We start from the raw sequence: 16,750 nt of genomic DNA, 5'->3' as shown, positions 1-16,750 counted from the left end.
CCGTACAGCAGCATGGCAGCTGCCTTCCTGAACTCGGCCGCACGTTCCCTCTGCGGATAGAAGTCGAAAGCTCTGTCCGTACAGTATCATGGCGCCGCCCGTGGGAGCCGGTCACAGCATCACGCCCGGGGGAAGAGGCCGCCGTAAAGGAGGCGCCGCTTCCTCTTCTTACTTCTCCCGCCTCCCACCGGCTGTCGTAAAAGGGTGAATGGAGAGCGAGTTGTGGGGGGGAAAGAGGGAGGACAGGGGGCGCGGAGTCAGAGTGGCGCAGCAAGTGGCTGCAGGTGGCGACGGTGGCGGGGGTTGGGGAGTGAGGTAGTCTAGGCGTCGCGGAGGAGGAAGGTGAGAGGGTCCAAATAAAACTAAATCTGTAGTCTGGCCTACTGGTCCGGGGGCTGCGGAGCCCCCACCCGGGGAGATGGACCTCAACCGGATCATCCAGGCGCTGAAGGGCACCATCGACCCGAAGCTTCGGATTGCAGCAGAGAACGAGCTCAACCAGGTGAGAGCGGGCCTTCGGCGCCCCGCTGCCGCCGAAGCGGAGCCCCCAGCCGGATTGCCAGCTCTCCCCGCTCGACGCCCTTCGTCTCTACCCCCACCCGGGCTCGGGACCCCGGCGCTCCCTCGGCCTGTCCCGCCCCGGGTCCAGTGGAGCAGCATGGCACTCCCCCCGGGTCTTTGCGGAACAACTCACGCACCTGTTGGTCACCTTTGCATCTTTTCGAGTCGCCTTCCTTCCCAGTGCAGTTTGTCAACCCCACTTGGTCCAAATAGAGAAGCTTTTGCAACCTTTGCCGGTGTCTTCAGGGTGGGAAGCTTTTCTGTAAGCGCTCTGAAATTGGGGACGCGGTTGGGGGAAATTCACTTCATATTCAAAGCCGAGTTAGCTTTTCTCCAGACCCAACCCTTTTTAGGTGTTGCTGTGGGAAACCCTGCCCATCGCCTGCTTCTGTGGGGTTGGCACGGACTCTTTTGACAAAGAGTGGCAAGAGTTTTGTTGGAGCGCTGGGCATTGCTGTCGGGAGAGTGCTCTGGGAAGAAAGGGCAGTTTTCATGTGGTTTACCAAAGGCATATCCCCTAATCGGAGTTTGGAGGGATTTCTTTTAAATGCTAAGATGTGTAAGAATTTCTTCTTTTCGACTTCAGGTGTTCTTCCTACCTAACCAACCTTGGCTTTGTTACAGTGTTATCCCCAGTATTCCAAAAACTTAATGATCCCGGACTCTAACGTATTTCTTCCTTCATACCTGTAACACTGAACCATAGACCTGTTACTAAAAAGTACAAATGATACCTACTCCTCGGATGAGGTGACCATTGTTTGAAGTTCTAACAGTCCTTAAAATATAAAGGAATATTCTCAAATTAATTACTCCCAAGTTATTTACTCAGGACCAGCACATCAACATCCTCTGAGAATTTATTGAAAGTGCAAGTTATGGGGTTTCTTCCCAGACTTAAAGGGAAATTATGGGCGTGGGAACCAATTGTGTTTTAACTAACTCGCCAGGTGATTCTGTTCCTTCTAAAATGTGATAAAGTCTGTCCTAAGTAAATGTTTCTGTTGGGGTTAATTTTAAAAAGCAGATATGAGTTGTGAGTCTTTGAAAGGAATTATCTTAATGGGAAATCTGTGTGGAGTTCTGAGTAGACTGAAACCAGGATTCCCAAGCGATAAAAGGGATTGTGAAAGTACTATGAAGACGAGAGATTGTATTAAAACCCAAAGGGGATGTGTCAGGACCATCACTCAGGATAAAGTTAAAGTCAGCACCTGCTTTGCAGAGTAGAAGGACTGCTTGCTGATTAGCTGGAAGAATACTAATCCAGGGGTTGGTTAGGAAGAACAAAACAAGAGCTGAACTTGCAATTTTCTAATATGAACAGGAGAGTTAGCTTGTTTGTGACCCCCTTCTCCTCATTACAGACCATTTCCAGTGCAACTTCTTAAGGTACCTTATTCATGCTTGAGGCCCTTTGTTCATCCCCAGCACTGCAAAACCACTACCAACAACAAAAAACTCTATAAATAAATAAATAAATGTATGTATGTATGTATGTATGTATGTAGATTATTGCCCTGCCACTCATTTAGCATTTGTTTTGTATGGTGTTTTGCATTGCAATATATCCACACTAAGTTTTTTGGAGTTGTCTTTAAGTAGAAGGCCACCATATAATGTTACTTAACCTTATAGTAAAACACGGTTTAGCTAGACATGGTGACACACATGTGTAATCCCAGCTATTTGGGAGGCTGGGGGCAGAAGGATTGCATGTTTTAGGCCAGCCCGAGCAACTTAGTGAGACCTTGTCTTAAAATAACAAGGACTAGAGATGTAGTGCAGTGGTAGAGAATCCCTGGGTTCAGTCCCCAGTATGGAAAACAAAAACACACATAGTTTATGGTTTTTGGGTTTTGTATGCTTGTCCATTACCACCACTGTAACTTTCTGCTTTGCTGGATAATCTGGTGGGTAATTTATCATAAGTATTTATGGTTCTCCTCTTAAAATTTTGTGTTTTTAAAATTTTTATTTTCATAGTGCTGGGGATCCAACTCGGGGTTCCTGCACATGCTAGACAAATACTCTACCATGGAGCTACATTCTAGTCCCCAGCTCATTAATTTTAGTCTAGACTGCCCCACCTCAGCAAATATGCTTTGCATAGGAAATGGGGGTAGCTTCTACAGTGTGCTGATTGATCTGTCAATTGCTTTAAGAGTAAGTAGCTTCAGCATAACAGCCTAAGGTCTAAGGGATAAATTCTTTTTTTTTTTTAAATTTTTTAATATTTATTTTTCAGTCCTCGGTGGACACAACATCTTTGTTTGTATGTGGTGCTGAGGATCGAACCAGGGCCGCACGCATGCCAGGCGAGCGCGCTGCCGCTTGAGCCATATCCCCAGCCCAAGGGATAAATTCTTATTTGGAAGCTATGTTTTCTTAGGCCAGTTTTTTTCTCTTAGCAGTGACTGGTTCTCTGACTGTCTGTGATATTGTTTCTATGGAAAATGGATTTTTGAATCTTTTTTATTAAAAATGAATACTGTACACCTTCCTCACTGTCTCTCCACCAGAAGTCCCTTTAGCAGCAGCATAGAGGAGTAGCATTGGGTAGATGTCTTGCTTCTGTAACTCATTCAGAAAGATGTCGTCGTCTTTTTTTTTTTTTTTAATATCTTTGTTTTTATTTATTTTTATGTGGTGCTGAGGATCGAATCCAGGGCTTCACACGCGCTAGGTAAGCGCTCTACTGCTGAGCCACAACCCCGGCCCCAAGATGTCTTCTTTTGAACACGAGGCACTGGGTTTGATTCTCAGCACTACATTCAAATAAATAAATAAAATAAAGGTATTGTGTCCATCTATAACTAAACATTTTTTAAAAAGTTGTCTTTTTAAAATTATCCTCCACATATTTTCAATAGGGAAATAAAGATTATTACTTTAATTGCCAAAATTTGGAATCCCCATTTTCCATGGAAGTGTGTGCGTGTGTGCGCGTGCGCGCACGCGAGAGAGACAACCTGCATATTAGTTAATGGGGATCTACACCCAGTAGATCTCCAGTAACTAATCTACACCCAGTAGCTACACCCCTAGCCCTTTTTTTTTTTTTTTTTTTTTTTAAATATTTATTTTTTAGTATTTGGCGGACACAACATCTTTGTTTGTATGTGGTGCTGAGGATCGAACCCGGGCCGCATGCATGCCAGGCAAGCACGCTACCGCTTGAGCCACATCCCCAGCCCCCCTAGCCCATTTTTATTCCCCTTTTAGAGAGTTTGTTTATATGAATGACAGATATATTTATAGAGTTATATTGTAGGCATTGGTATAAGATTCTTCTCCCATGGAGCTTACATGCTAGTGAGAGATACAGGCAAGCAAATAATATAATTTCATGCTACTAAAGCCTGAGAAAGTGTGTTGGAATGTATGCATAGGGTAATCATTCTCTGAGGAATGACATTGAACAGATATAGATGTTGTGAATGAGCGAGCTAAGAGAATTGGGAGAGGAGCAGAGGGAATAGCAAGTTCAGAAAAGGCCCTCAACCTGTCATTTTAGAGGACTTGAAAGGTAAATGTAGTCAGAGCAGTGAATCAGAGAATGGGAAAATCAGGCTTTTGCTTTATAGGAGTTATCATAAAATGCAGAAGATAGGCAAGCAAGAAAACAGTTTTCAGTGAACTTAACAGATTCAAAATAAACATCCTTAAGAAATGGAGAAATCAGTTATCTCATTTATGTATTTATTTATTTAAATATTTATTTATTTTTTAGAAACTTGAAGCCCAAAGGAGGACAAAGAAATTGAGTAATATTTGTGAGGCAAATAGTATGAAAATATACCAGAATTTACTGCTGAATGTTTTATCTGGCCAAATTAACATACATTGAAACAAAACTAAAAGGAGAAGACAAAGTTCCTGAAGTTCTTTAAAATGTAAACAGTTGAAAAAAGAGAAGTTCCAACTGTGGCAACAATGCTGAAATTAATTTCAAATAAGTAGCATTATCTAAGTGTAAAGGTTATGTTGTTTTTATGTGTAGGAAGATTTTTTAAAAAGTAACCAATTAGTTTTATGATTAAAGTAACTGATATAGTTTTTTTTTTTTTTTTTTTGGACTGGGGATTTAACCCAGGGGCACTTAACCACTGGGCCACATCCTAAGCCCTCTTTTTATTTTTCATTTTGAGACAGGGTCTTGCTAAGTTGCTTTAGGGCTTCACTCTCAAAACTTCTGATCCTCCTGCTGTTGCCTCTTGAGCTGCTGGGATTACAGAAGTATGCCACTGTGCCCAGCACAAATGAATTATTTTATAACGTGTATGTAGAGAGATGTAGAAGATGGTGCTAAATCTATATTAATTTTGCCACTTGTAAATTATAGTTAAATATGTTTCTTTAAGAATTGAAATTTTGGGGCTGGCATTGTGGCTCAGTGGTAGTGCGCTTGCCTTGCAAGCACGAGGCCCTGCGTTCGATCCTCAGCACCACATAAAAACAAATAAAGGTAGTGTGTCCAACTACAACTTAAAAAAAAATTGAAATTTTGTAGTTTCAATTATGAAAATGAATTTCCCTTAAGTATGATATATTTAAGATTTTTTAAAAAATTTTTTAGTTATAGATGGACAATACCTTTATTTATTTATAAATCTTTCGAACCCAGTGCCTCTCACAAGCTAGGCAAGCACTCTACCACTGAGCCACAACCCCAACCCCAGATTTAAGATTTTAAAGACTATACAGGAGGGAAGAATAATTATAAGATAATACAAAATTTTACTGAAGTATTTGGGAAAGCACAGAAATGTACTTGAATGGAAAAGATGTTGTTTTTCTCCAAATTTATTTTTAATCATATTTACCTTAAATGCTACTTTATAAACAAAGTAATAGAAAAGGTTATTAAATGAGTGTATGCACAAACCTAGCTGTATCTTCAAAGGGATGATACCAGAGGTTCAGGCTCCCAGGAGAACGTAAGCTAGACAGACTCTCTGGGGCATTGTCTGGTTTGGCTTCAGTGAGAATTTACAAGTCTTTTCTGGGATTGTCAGTGGGCAAATCCATTTATGGGCTCTGGGAATGTACAGGGTTGTGAAGGTCCAGATACTAAACATCTATGTAGAGCATGGCCAGAAGGAACTGGCTGCTCTGTTTCTTTTCTTTGCTTCTAAGGTTACCAAGGCCAAACTCAGGAGCAGATTACTGGTGTAGGGCATGTCTGGGGCGTGAAGTGACTCAAGCAGCAGGGCAGAGAAGAAACTCCATCAGCATAGGCTCCCTTAGGCATTGTTAAGTTTAAAAGATGCTATAGCCGCAGAGGACAGCTGGCAATGACAGCTCTCAACCCTGTCTTGTGAGTCACCCTGTTCCAATCTGGACTGGCTCTTCTCCATAGTTTAGGCATTATTTAACATCGTCTGGTTCATGGTACTGGATATCCAGTTTTCTGTAGCTGATGTTTTCTTGATTTGCGTTTGTCAAAAATAACAAAATTAACGCACAAATAATCTGAGAATAAACACTTGTGATGAGTTATTCAGAGACTTCAAATCCATAAATAGCTTTTAGACTTTATTGAGAAAAAGTGAAAATTTCACCTACAAAAAGATAAATGGAGTAAGGAATTTGTGGAAGCAATTAGCACCCAAACAAAACAATAGCAACCACAAAAAGCCTCTTTAGTAATAGAGGAAATATAACTTAAAGTATTAAAAAGTATTAAAGTTTCAAAGAAATGGTTAATACTGTACCTACATTGCTTACATGGACACTTGTATACAACTGTTGAGTGTGTGATTTTGCATATTCTTTGTGGAAAGCATTTTGGCAGCATATGTCAAAAATCATAAGTGCCTGGCAGGGTGGTGCACATCTGTAATCCCAGTGGCTCGGGAGGCTGAGGCAGGAGGATCTTTAGTTCAAAGCCAGCCTCAGCAAAGGTGAGGCACTAAGCAACTCTGGAAGACCTTATCTCTAAACAAAATACAAAATAGGACTGAGGATGTGGCTCAGTGGCAGAGTGCCCCTAAGTTAAGTACCTAGTTTAAAAAAAAAAATCCTAAGTGTTCACACTTTTATTTATGAGCTTATTCTAAGAAATTGTCTTTTGACTTGAAGTATCTTAATAATCTTCATTTTGCCATGGAGAATTTGTTTTATATTAGCAGTTTTTCTTTTATCTGGATGATAAGGTATTCATTAACAGGTGCTAATAGATATTTATTGACATTTCCCTCTTTTTATAAAACTATTCTTTGTCATTTCAGTCTTACAAGATTATCAATTTTGCCCCCAGTTTACTTCGGATTATAGTCTCTGACCATGTGGAATTTCCAGTACGCCAGGCAGGTGAGTTTTTTTTTTTTTTTTTTTTTTTAAATACTTTATATGTGAAAATAGAATGAGAATTTTATTTTAATTCTAAATATAATTTCTTGAAAAAGTAGGAAGCACATCTACATATTTTTAAGGCATAAAAATTTACCTTTTTTCCCCCTGAAAACTTAAAGGTAAGTACTAAACTCTCAAATAGCTCCCCCAGCCCCTCTTGCTCTACCCATCAGTTCCTTGCCTTTGTTACAATGTCAGTTTCTCACTTAGTTTTCCCAGTTTTAATTGCTTATCTCCCTAATTTCTTATGATTCCTGATAGCCTCACCTTTGGACCCACAGATTAAGACCATGAGTTTATGTATCGGAATTCAAGCTCTAATTATGTGTCAATTGATGGTGGTAATTGTCACACAGATGTTCCTAACCAGATGTTTGGAGAGCTGGACTTTTTGTTTTAAACACAAATTTATTCTTTAGTCTGGGATTTTATGTAATTGCTTAATGCACTTTTTTTTTTTTTTTTTTTTTTTTTAGTGGGCTTATCATTAGAGCTCAAAGGTTAAATATTGAGAAAGCCTTGGAATATCACAAGTCCTTGGAATATCTGGAAAAGATAATAATTATAAATTAACAGGGGTAAAATGACAATAGCTAATTTAAAAAATAAGTGTATTTAAAAGCCTTATGTTAGTGATATATATAGATGTCCCGCCACTAATGATGAATTCCCTTCTGATAAACCTATTATAAGTTGAAAACATTGTTAGTTGAAAAATAATAAGTCAAAATTGCATTTGATTCAGGACATGGTGGTGCATGCCTGAAGTCCCAGTGACTCGGGAGGATGAGGCAGGAGGATCACAGGTTTGAGGCCAGTCTCAGCAACTTAGTGAGGCCCTAAGTAATTTAGTGAGACAATGTCTCAAAATAGAAAATGAAGGTGTCTGGGGATGTGGCTCAGTGGTTGAGCGCCCCTGGGTTCAATCCCTGGTACCAAAAAACAAACAAATTTCATTTGATGCACCTAATCTACTGAACACCATAGCTTAACAACACAGTATACTCTTGAGTTCTGTTGTTTACCCTCATGATCTCTTGACTGTGGTTGCTTAGCATCATGAGAAAGTATCTTGCAACATATTGCTAGCCCCAGAAAATATCAAAATTCAAAATTTCAAGTATGGGTTCTATTGAATGCATACTTCTTTTGCATCATTCTAAAGTTAAATAAGCATGCATCGAACCACGATAAGTCATCTCTATTCATTATAATTGTTCTGAGCAATGAAGAAGAATACAAAGAAGAAAAGTAAAATTATCCAATATTCATCATTCAGAAATGACCCTCATTGACATTAGGTGAACATTAGTCTTACATGTGTTCAGGTACAAGGGTAGAAGAATAGTTTCATAGAAATTGAATTATAATCTACATGCTGATCAAAGTATTTAATTTCACTTGGACAAAGAATAAAGAAGGAATAATTAAATTCTGGGACTGTGTTTATGAAAATATAGTTATGTGTTGCCTGATGATGGGGACATGTTCTGACAAATGTGTAGGCAGGCAAATCAGTGTTCAAATATCATAGCATCTACTTAAATAAACCTGGACAGGATGGCTTCCTACACATCTAGGCTTTGTGGTATTTACCTTTGGAAAAGTGGTTGATTGTCATAATGACTGAAATGTAATTATGTGGAACATAACTCTGTTATGATTTTCTACAAGATTGCTTTGTGGTTTAGATAAAAAAGAAAAACCTATGGAAAAACATTCATGTTGGAATTATTTATTTTAATAAGGTTTATAAGAATTCTGTAAATGCTTTTTGCAATTTTAGATCTCATTTGTTTAATCTTTCACTTTATAAAGTGGGGCTGTTCTAGGGCTGGGGATGTGGCTCAAGCGGTAGCATGCTCGCCTGCCATGAGTGCAGCCCAGGTTCGATCCTCAGCACCACATACAAAGATGTTGTATCCGCCGAAAACTAAAAAAAAATAAATATTAAAATTCTCTTAAAAAAAAAAAATAAAGTGGGTTTGTTCTGAAACAACATTTTACTAAATGAAACCTATTTTAATAATCCAAGTATTTGTAGGGACATTGTGATGTTCTTATGAAGCTTTTTAAGAATATTTTAAAATATATTGTTTTAGAAGATCTTAAAACAATTTATTACATTAATGTGTTGTTTATATAACATACAAACAAAACACAGAACTTTTACATTAGATTACACTTAATACCACTCTCAAAGATAGCTGCCATCAAATTTGGGGCAGTGCTTTAGTTTTTTCCATTTACATTACACATGCTATTTTCAAATTTCCTTTCTTTCATTAAACCATGTACCTTGGAGATTATTCCATGTTTGTGTACACAAGCATTCTTCATTCTTACAGTGATTCAATAGTATTTCATTGTGTAGAACTGTCATGGTTTATTTAAACAATTTGATATTGACAGACATTTCCCTCATTGTCCTTTTTTTGTTGTTAATAGAAGCAGTGCTTAATGAGCATCTTTGGAAATGTACCTCTAGGTATTTGGGAATTTTTATTTTTTAGAATGAATTATTAGGAATGAAATGCTAGGTTAATAGATGTTAAAGATATTAACAGTTATAATTTTGAATCTGATCACAAAATTACTTTTGCTTTCTTTCTTTTTTTAAATATTTATTTTTTAGTTGGATACTTATTCTGTTTATTTTTATGTGGTGCTGAAGATCGAACCCAGGGCCTTGAAAGTGGTAGCCAAGCGCTCTACCATTGAGCCACAGCCCAGCCCTTGCTTACTTTTTCTATCAATGTACCTAACAGGATTGGGTGTGTAGCTCAATGGCAGAGTCCTGGCAGGAGGCCCTGGATTTGATCCCCAGCACTGTGGAGGAAAAAATGTGCCTTAGAATGCTAGGTTCCCCATATCCTCACCAACTGTGTGCAACCTTTTTTTTTTTTGTGGTGCTGAAGATTGAACCCAGGGCCTTGTGCATGCAAGGCAAGCACTCCACCAACTGAGCTATATCCCCAGCCCTGTGTACAACTTTTTTTAAAAAATTATATTTTGTGGTGCTTGGAATCCAACCCAGGGCCTCCTATATATTAGGCAAGTGCTCTACCATTGAGCCATATCTCTAGCTCTACAACTTTGAATCTTAATAACTTAGGTAATGAAGTTTTCATATAAAATATAATCTGTGTGTAAAGGTGCTTGTTTTCTTTATAATGTATGTGAATTTTAAATCTTTTAGCTGCAGGACAGTTTGGCTTGGTGATTGATTATTTCCTAATGTATTGGAACAAACTTTCAATCTTAAAGCATCCATTTTTGACATCGAGTTTGAAATATATTGTATAACATTTTACAGCTATCCTAAAGAATAGTTTATAAATGTTCTTTTCTATTTAGTCTATTATTAAAATACAAGGATGCTTTATCACTTTAAGGTGACATCTAGTTAGCCTGTCATTTCATCATATTAAAAATAGAATGATGTGATCTTTGTTTTAAAGAAAGATCAGCCTATATAAACTGTTAAAATAAACAAACAAAAAGCAAACAACGAACCAACCAAAAAAAGAAAAATTAAGTGGAAAGATATAGCTCTACATAGCCCTGTTTTTGTAAGAAAACAAATTTATTTCCTTATGAATTGGATTAAGATGTTAGTGTTTTGTTTCTTAGTGCTGGAAAATTTTTTAAAAAATATTTATTTTTAAGTTTTAGGTGGATACAACATCTTTATTTTACATTTATGAGGTTCTGAGGATTGAACCCAGTGCCTTGTGCATGCTAGGCGAGCACTTTACCACTGAGCCACAACCCCAGGCCCCTGGGAAATTTTTTTTTTAAATTTTCATCTTTTTGGCAGACAATTCTAAAATATTCTTTCTATTATTAAGTAAACTTAGTAGTAAATGTTTGCTTTTAGCTTACTGTGAATTTTCAAGAAATAGGAAAAAAATTAATATTTTAATATTGCCATGTCAAAATAATTTTGGAGGTTTGCTCTATTGCTTTCCTTTCAAAGTATTGATAAGCATAATAATATTAATAATATAACCAGGTAATATGCAGAGAAGGAAGCCTTTTTTTTTTTTTTTTGGTACTGGGGCATTTGACCCCTGAGCCACTTCCCTATCCCTTTTTTTGTATTTAGAGATAGGGTCTCACTGAGTTGCTGAGGCTGGCTTTCATCTCTCAATCCTCCTGCCTCAGCCTCTCAAGCTGCTGGGATTACAGGAGTGCACCACCTTGCCTGGGAGGAAGCCTATTTTAAATATAGGATATTGAAGTTGTAGTTTGGAATCTTTCAAGACACTTTTGTTTTTAAGTGTTCAACTCCTTGTCTCTGAAGAGAAAGAGACCCTTTAGTAAAGTTCCTCTAGTAAATGTAAACTTGGCTTCAGAATGTACTTTTCTTTAATGCATTTTGCAGTTGCTGTGAGAAGAGTAGTTTGTATTTAAAAGTGGAGGTTGACAGGAATATTATATTGGACCTGAAGAAGTCATCTGCAGTGAATGGTGTAGGACCAATCAATTGAAAAAACAGAAAAAGCTTAACAGGACCTCCCTCCCCCACCTGCCTGGTTTTCATTCTTCTAGGTTGTTTTCCTTTTTGTATGTCAAAGGGATGGGGTGATGATATTACAATTTACAGTTTTTTATGTGTAATTTGTTTGTTAAGACTAAAATGAAGAAGCTAGTGATAAACAGAAAGATAATGTTTATCATTTCAGAAGCATTTCAAAAAGCTCTTTTCTTAAAACTGTTTTATTTGTGGGATGCTTCTCTGCTCTTACTAAAAATCTGTTTGATTTAATTTTATTTATAGCTTATACATTTGTTATCAGATCTAGCCTTTAACAGATTGAAGTAATAACAATGGAGAGAAGGGCTACCAAATTATGATAAAGAATGCAAAGGCTTCGAAAGATCACCTAAAAAGCATGGCATTCTGCCTCACCTAGTTTATAACAGCACTTTGAGGTTGTGGAGCCCAATTTATTTCTGTAGTTGTGTTTCTGAGTAGAGAGTGAAGTTTAAGTGATGATACATTGTGCTTGTGAAAGAGAGAGGCAGGCAACTGAAAGCCACAATTAGATATTATTTCACCCCAGTTAGAATGGTTATCATCAAAAAGACACAAAATGGGCTGGGGACATAGTTCAGTGGTAGAGCCCTTACCTAACCTGTGTGAGGCCTTGTGGGATTGATCCCCAGTATTGCAAACAAAGAATAACTAAAAAAGCAAATGCTTCCTTTTCTCTAAAAGGGAGTTCTTATACACTTTTGGTGGGAATGTAAATTTAGTATAATCACTATGGAAAACAGTATGGAAATTCCTCAGAAAACTAAAAATAGAACTCCATATGATCCAGCACTGTGCTTCTGGGTATATGTCCAAAGGTGATAAAATTCTTATTCCAAAAACATTTGTATTCTCCTGTTTATTTCAGTACTTTTCATAACAGCTAAAATATGAAATCAACTTAGATGCCCTTCAGTGGATGAGTGGATAAAGATCTCCCCCAAATGAAATATTATTCTTCCCTAAAAAGAATGAAATTCTGTCATTTGTAGCTACATGAACAAAACTGGGGGTCATTATGCTAAGTGAAATTAGGCAAACATAGAAGGTCACAAACCATATGTTCTCACTCATTTGTGGTAGTTAATAAGTCAGTTTTGTAGAAGAAGAGAATGGAATAGTGGTCATTAGACTTTTGAAAAGTTAGGGTGAAGGGGGGTTAGAAAGAATTTCATTAAAGGGCACCAAAACAGAGTAGAGGAATTATTTCTGGTTCTTCTTTAGCACAATAAGGTAATGATAGATCAAAACAATCTATGACATATTTCAAAATGATTAGAATAGTACAAAATTCCCAGCACGTAAAAGTGAATGTTTGAAGAGATGGAAATACTTATTAAAACATTATGATTAAGGGGCTGGGATTGTGGCTCAGTGGTAGAGCGCTTGCCTAGCATGGGTGGGACCTGGGTTCAATCCTCAGCACCACATAAAAATAAAGGCATTGTGTTGTGTCCATTAAAAAAATTATGATTAAGACATTACTTCAGTGTTTATAGCAGCAAAATTAAAAATAGTAAACTATGGAATCAACCCAGGTGCCTATAAATAAATGGGTTACTATAGGTATATAGATAGATAATAGACATAGATAGATTAGAGAGATATATAGATATATATATATGTCTATTATCTATCTATATCTATATATCTAGATGTGTGTATATATATATATATATATAGATAATAGATATAGATTGATAGATTAGATAGATAGAGTTCTTCTCAGCAACAATACAGAATGAAATTATGGCATTTGCTGGTAAACTTGTGGAAATGGAGAATATTATGCTAAATGAAATAAGCCAAACTGAGAATCACAAAGATCAAGTGTTTTCTTTCATATGCAGAAACTAGAGTAAAATAAAGGAAGAGGGAGAAAGTGATAGAATAACATAAAGACAATGCAAAGATTAGTAATGTAGAAGGAGATCTACAGAGTGAGAGGATGAATAAGCGGAGGCAATGAAAAATGATTTTAAGAAAATCATTTCATGTACCTATCTAAATATACCACAGGGAATTTCATATTTATAAGTAAAAAGGACCAGTGAAATATGAATAGATGAGTGATAGGAAGTTCAGTGGAGTAGAAGAGGTAGATCATGAAATGAAATCAATTATTGGGGACTAGGGATTTAGCTCAAAAACCAAAGAAACCATGATTGGATTATTAAAGATTGTGTACATGTATATAATATGTGAGTTGAATTACCACAATCATTCAAATATTTGTTCCAACAAAAAATAATTTTAAACTTAAGATACATAAATAGTAAGTGGATTTGGTGAGAAAATGAAGTATAACACTATGAATTAGATTAAGATGATATTAGTCTTTTATTTCTGAGATCTGACCATTAACTATTAAATACTTAAATGATTAAAGGGAGGTTTTAAGATTGTTAATATGAATATCTTTAGTATTTTTCCTTCATTCAGTGTTCAATTGGAACAGTTGGAAAACTTAACATTTTCTCTTAAAATCCCTTGATAGTATTTCATCTTCTTTGAAAAGCTTATTGTAAAAGTTGAGGGTTGTTAAAAAGAATAGGAATAAGTGGTACATACACACAATGGACTATTACTTAGTCATAAAGAAGAATGAAATTATGGCATTTGCTGGTAAATGGTTGGAACTGGAGACTCTCAAGCTAAGTGAAATAAACCAATCCCCAAAAAACAAAGACCAGATGTTCTCTTTGATATATGGATGCTGACTCACAATGGGGTTGAAGGGAGTGGAGGTTCACTGGATTGGAATGGCGACAAAGGAAGGGGGATGGGAATGGGAAAGAATATATGTATTCATATATGAATACATGACCAGTGTAGTCTACATCATGTAAACCACAACAATAGGAAGTTATACTCCAGTATCTATGATAAGTCAAATGCATTCTACGGTGTCATGGATAACTAAAAAGAACAAATAAAGACATCTCTTATTAAAAAAAAAAAAAAAAGAGTGGGAACAAAATAATTGATAGAAATAAATAGAAAAATTTCCTGAGATTTTCCAAAAATATTTGAAAGATAGAAATGATGCCCAATTACCCTATTAGTTATAAGTAATAAATATCTCAAAAGGGTTAAATAAAAATTACCAGTGCTTTAAAAAGCATAAATATTCTAAGATGGTAGTACTAGATAGTAGCCAGTGAAAGAAAATAAACGGAAATACCAGCCTGTGTAAAGGAAAGCAGAGCTTTACCTGTTGTCAGTTCAGTATTAGGCATTATGAAAAGTGTGATTTTGTGATCTTAGTGTGTGTTTTGTATGGCCTCATTTGGACCACTTTGTGTTTTGTCTAAGGAGATACACACACACACACACACACACACACACACACACGATTCCTAGATCATTTTTTTTTCTGGCTTTTAAGCTCTGGAGTTTGATTTGGCAAAATATTTTCTGCTTTGGCTACCTAAAGTGAAACCTTTAAATTCTTACCCATTTCCCCTTCCTAACTTGGCTTTATTCCTGCAAGATTTGCCTTTTCTGCTGAGTGTCACGTTCGGCACTGAAGGGCTTAGCCTTTCATGCCCTATTCAGCTGAATTAAAGCATTTCTTTTGATACTAACACATTAACATTATTTTCCCAAACACAGCTGCCATCTACCTAAAGAATATGGTGACCCAGTATTGGCCAGATCGAGAACCTCCACCAGGAGAAGCAATATTTCCCTTCAATATTCATGAAAATGACCGCCAGCAAATACGTGATAACATTGTGGAAGGGATAATTCGATCACCAGATTTAGTGAGGTATGTTGTGTTTTATCTGTGTAATTACTAGAGAACATGAAATATTTGGATCTGGGGATGAGAGCGGTGAGTTTGTTTTTTTTCTTAAAAAAGGTAAATAAGAAAGGTGGACTCTCAAGGAGCATTATCTAACTTATGTCTTTGCATTTATAATTCTTTGCCTCAAAATATTTTGGAAAAGATTTAGTTGTCGTAAGTTGCCTCAAAAAAAAGTAAGGTAAAAATCAAACTTAACTAAAATGATTGTGTAAATTCTTGTGAAGTAAATAACATATGTTGTTAGTAATAATCTCTTCTTTCTTTTATATTTGCTTTCCTTTTCTTTAATATGAGGGATTGATTCTGGGAATTTTCTTTTTTTCCTTTTCTTTTTGGTACTTGGGATTGAAGCCAGGAGTGCTGAACTACATCCCCAGCTTTTTAAAATATTTTATTTAGAGACAAGATCTCACTAAGTTGCTTAGTGCCTTGCTAAGTTGCTGAGGCTGTCTTTGAATTTGTGATCTTCCTGCCTCAGCCTACCAAGCCGCTGGGGTTACACTGTGCCCAGCCAATTCTGGGAATTTTAATCTACTGTTATTTTAATTCTTTACCTATGTTTTTATTCATGTTTTAAATCAACTAAATGTCTTTTCCTGCAGCAAAGAAAGAATAGTCAATATAAACTACAAAAGTTAATGCCAGTTTTTTAGATTCATAGATTAGTTTAGATGCTGTAGAGAGCACTGCCCAATAGAACTTTCTGTAGTGATAGAAGTGTTCTTTGTCCAAACTTTCCAGTATTTAGCCATGTGACTTGCCTTTTGAGCACTTGAAAATGTGGCTAGTGTAACTGAGGAACTGCATTTTAAATTTCATTTAATTTTGATGCATTTAAAGTGTGTATATGTAGTGACTGTTCTGTTAAGCAACAAAGCCAATGAGTCATACAGATTTTGCAGTCTTAGGTTGAGATTTTTTTCTTTTTTCTTACAGTGCTAGAGATTGAACCCAGAGCCTTGTGCATGCTAACTCTATCACTGAGTTACACTCCCAGCCCCAAGATTTGCAGTCTTAACCCATAAAGTCCCAAGTTTCCAATTCTGCAAATATAGTAAATATTCAAATATCATTTACCATAGTGTTGTATTTGTTGCTGAATTTATTAGTTTTTATAGTTTCACATTTGGAATAATGGAACAAAAATGGATTAAAGTAGTAGAAACAGATTTACTCCAACATATGAGCTGGTTATTTTCTTTTAAAAATGGTGGGCAAGGGGTTGAGATTGTAGCTCAGTGGTAAAGTGCTTGCCTCGCATGTGTGAGGCACTGGGTTCAATTCTCAGTGCCACATAAAAATACATAAAGATACTATGTGTTCATCTACATGTAAATAAATATTAAAAAAAAAAATGTTGGGCAAGCCAGATGTAGTGGTGCATGCCTGTAATCCAAGCTGTTGGGGAGCCTGAGGCAAGAGGATTGTAAGTTTGAGGCCAACCTTGGTCACTTAGAGATTCTATCTCAAAGTGAAAAATA

General features: G+C 36.7%; 1 protein-coding gene across 2 annotated transcripts in view; it reads left to right on the top strand.

Annotated features, from left to right (window-relative positions):
* Nucleotides 1-282: 282 nt before the first annotated feature.
* The window catches only part of Ipo8 (importin 8), a 71,362-nt gene continuing 54,894 nt past the window's right edge, over nucleotides 283-16,750 (top strand). The window contains exons 1-3 of one of the 2 annotated variants that reach the window (XM_076854260.1): nucleotides 283-502; nucleotides 6,795-6,876; nucleotides 15,074-15,230. In XM_076854260.1, the coding sequence (XP_076710375.1) occupies nucleotides 419-502; nucleotides 6,795-6,876; nucleotides 15,074-15,230 (323 nt within the window). In that variant the 5' untranslated portion in view covers nucleotides 283-418. Of the gene's footprint in view, nucleotides 503-3,180; nucleotides 3,248-6,794; nucleotides 6,877-15,073; nucleotides 15,231-16,750 lie in introns of those variants that run through there. The other variant, XM_076854261.1, reaches the window with a different exon arrangement.

Source organism: Callospermophilus lateralis, chromosome 4 (genome assembly GCF_048772815.1).
Source record: "Callospermophilus lateralis isolate mCalLat2 chromosome 4, mCalLat2.hap1, whole genome shotgun sequence".
Taxonomy (NCBI): domain Eukaryota; kingdom Metazoa; phylum Chordata; class Mammalia; order Rodentia; family Sciuridae; genus Callospermophilus; species Callospermophilus lateralis.
Note: the sequence above shows the minus strand (reverse complement) of the source record. Positions and strands in the feature narration are given on the sequence as shown.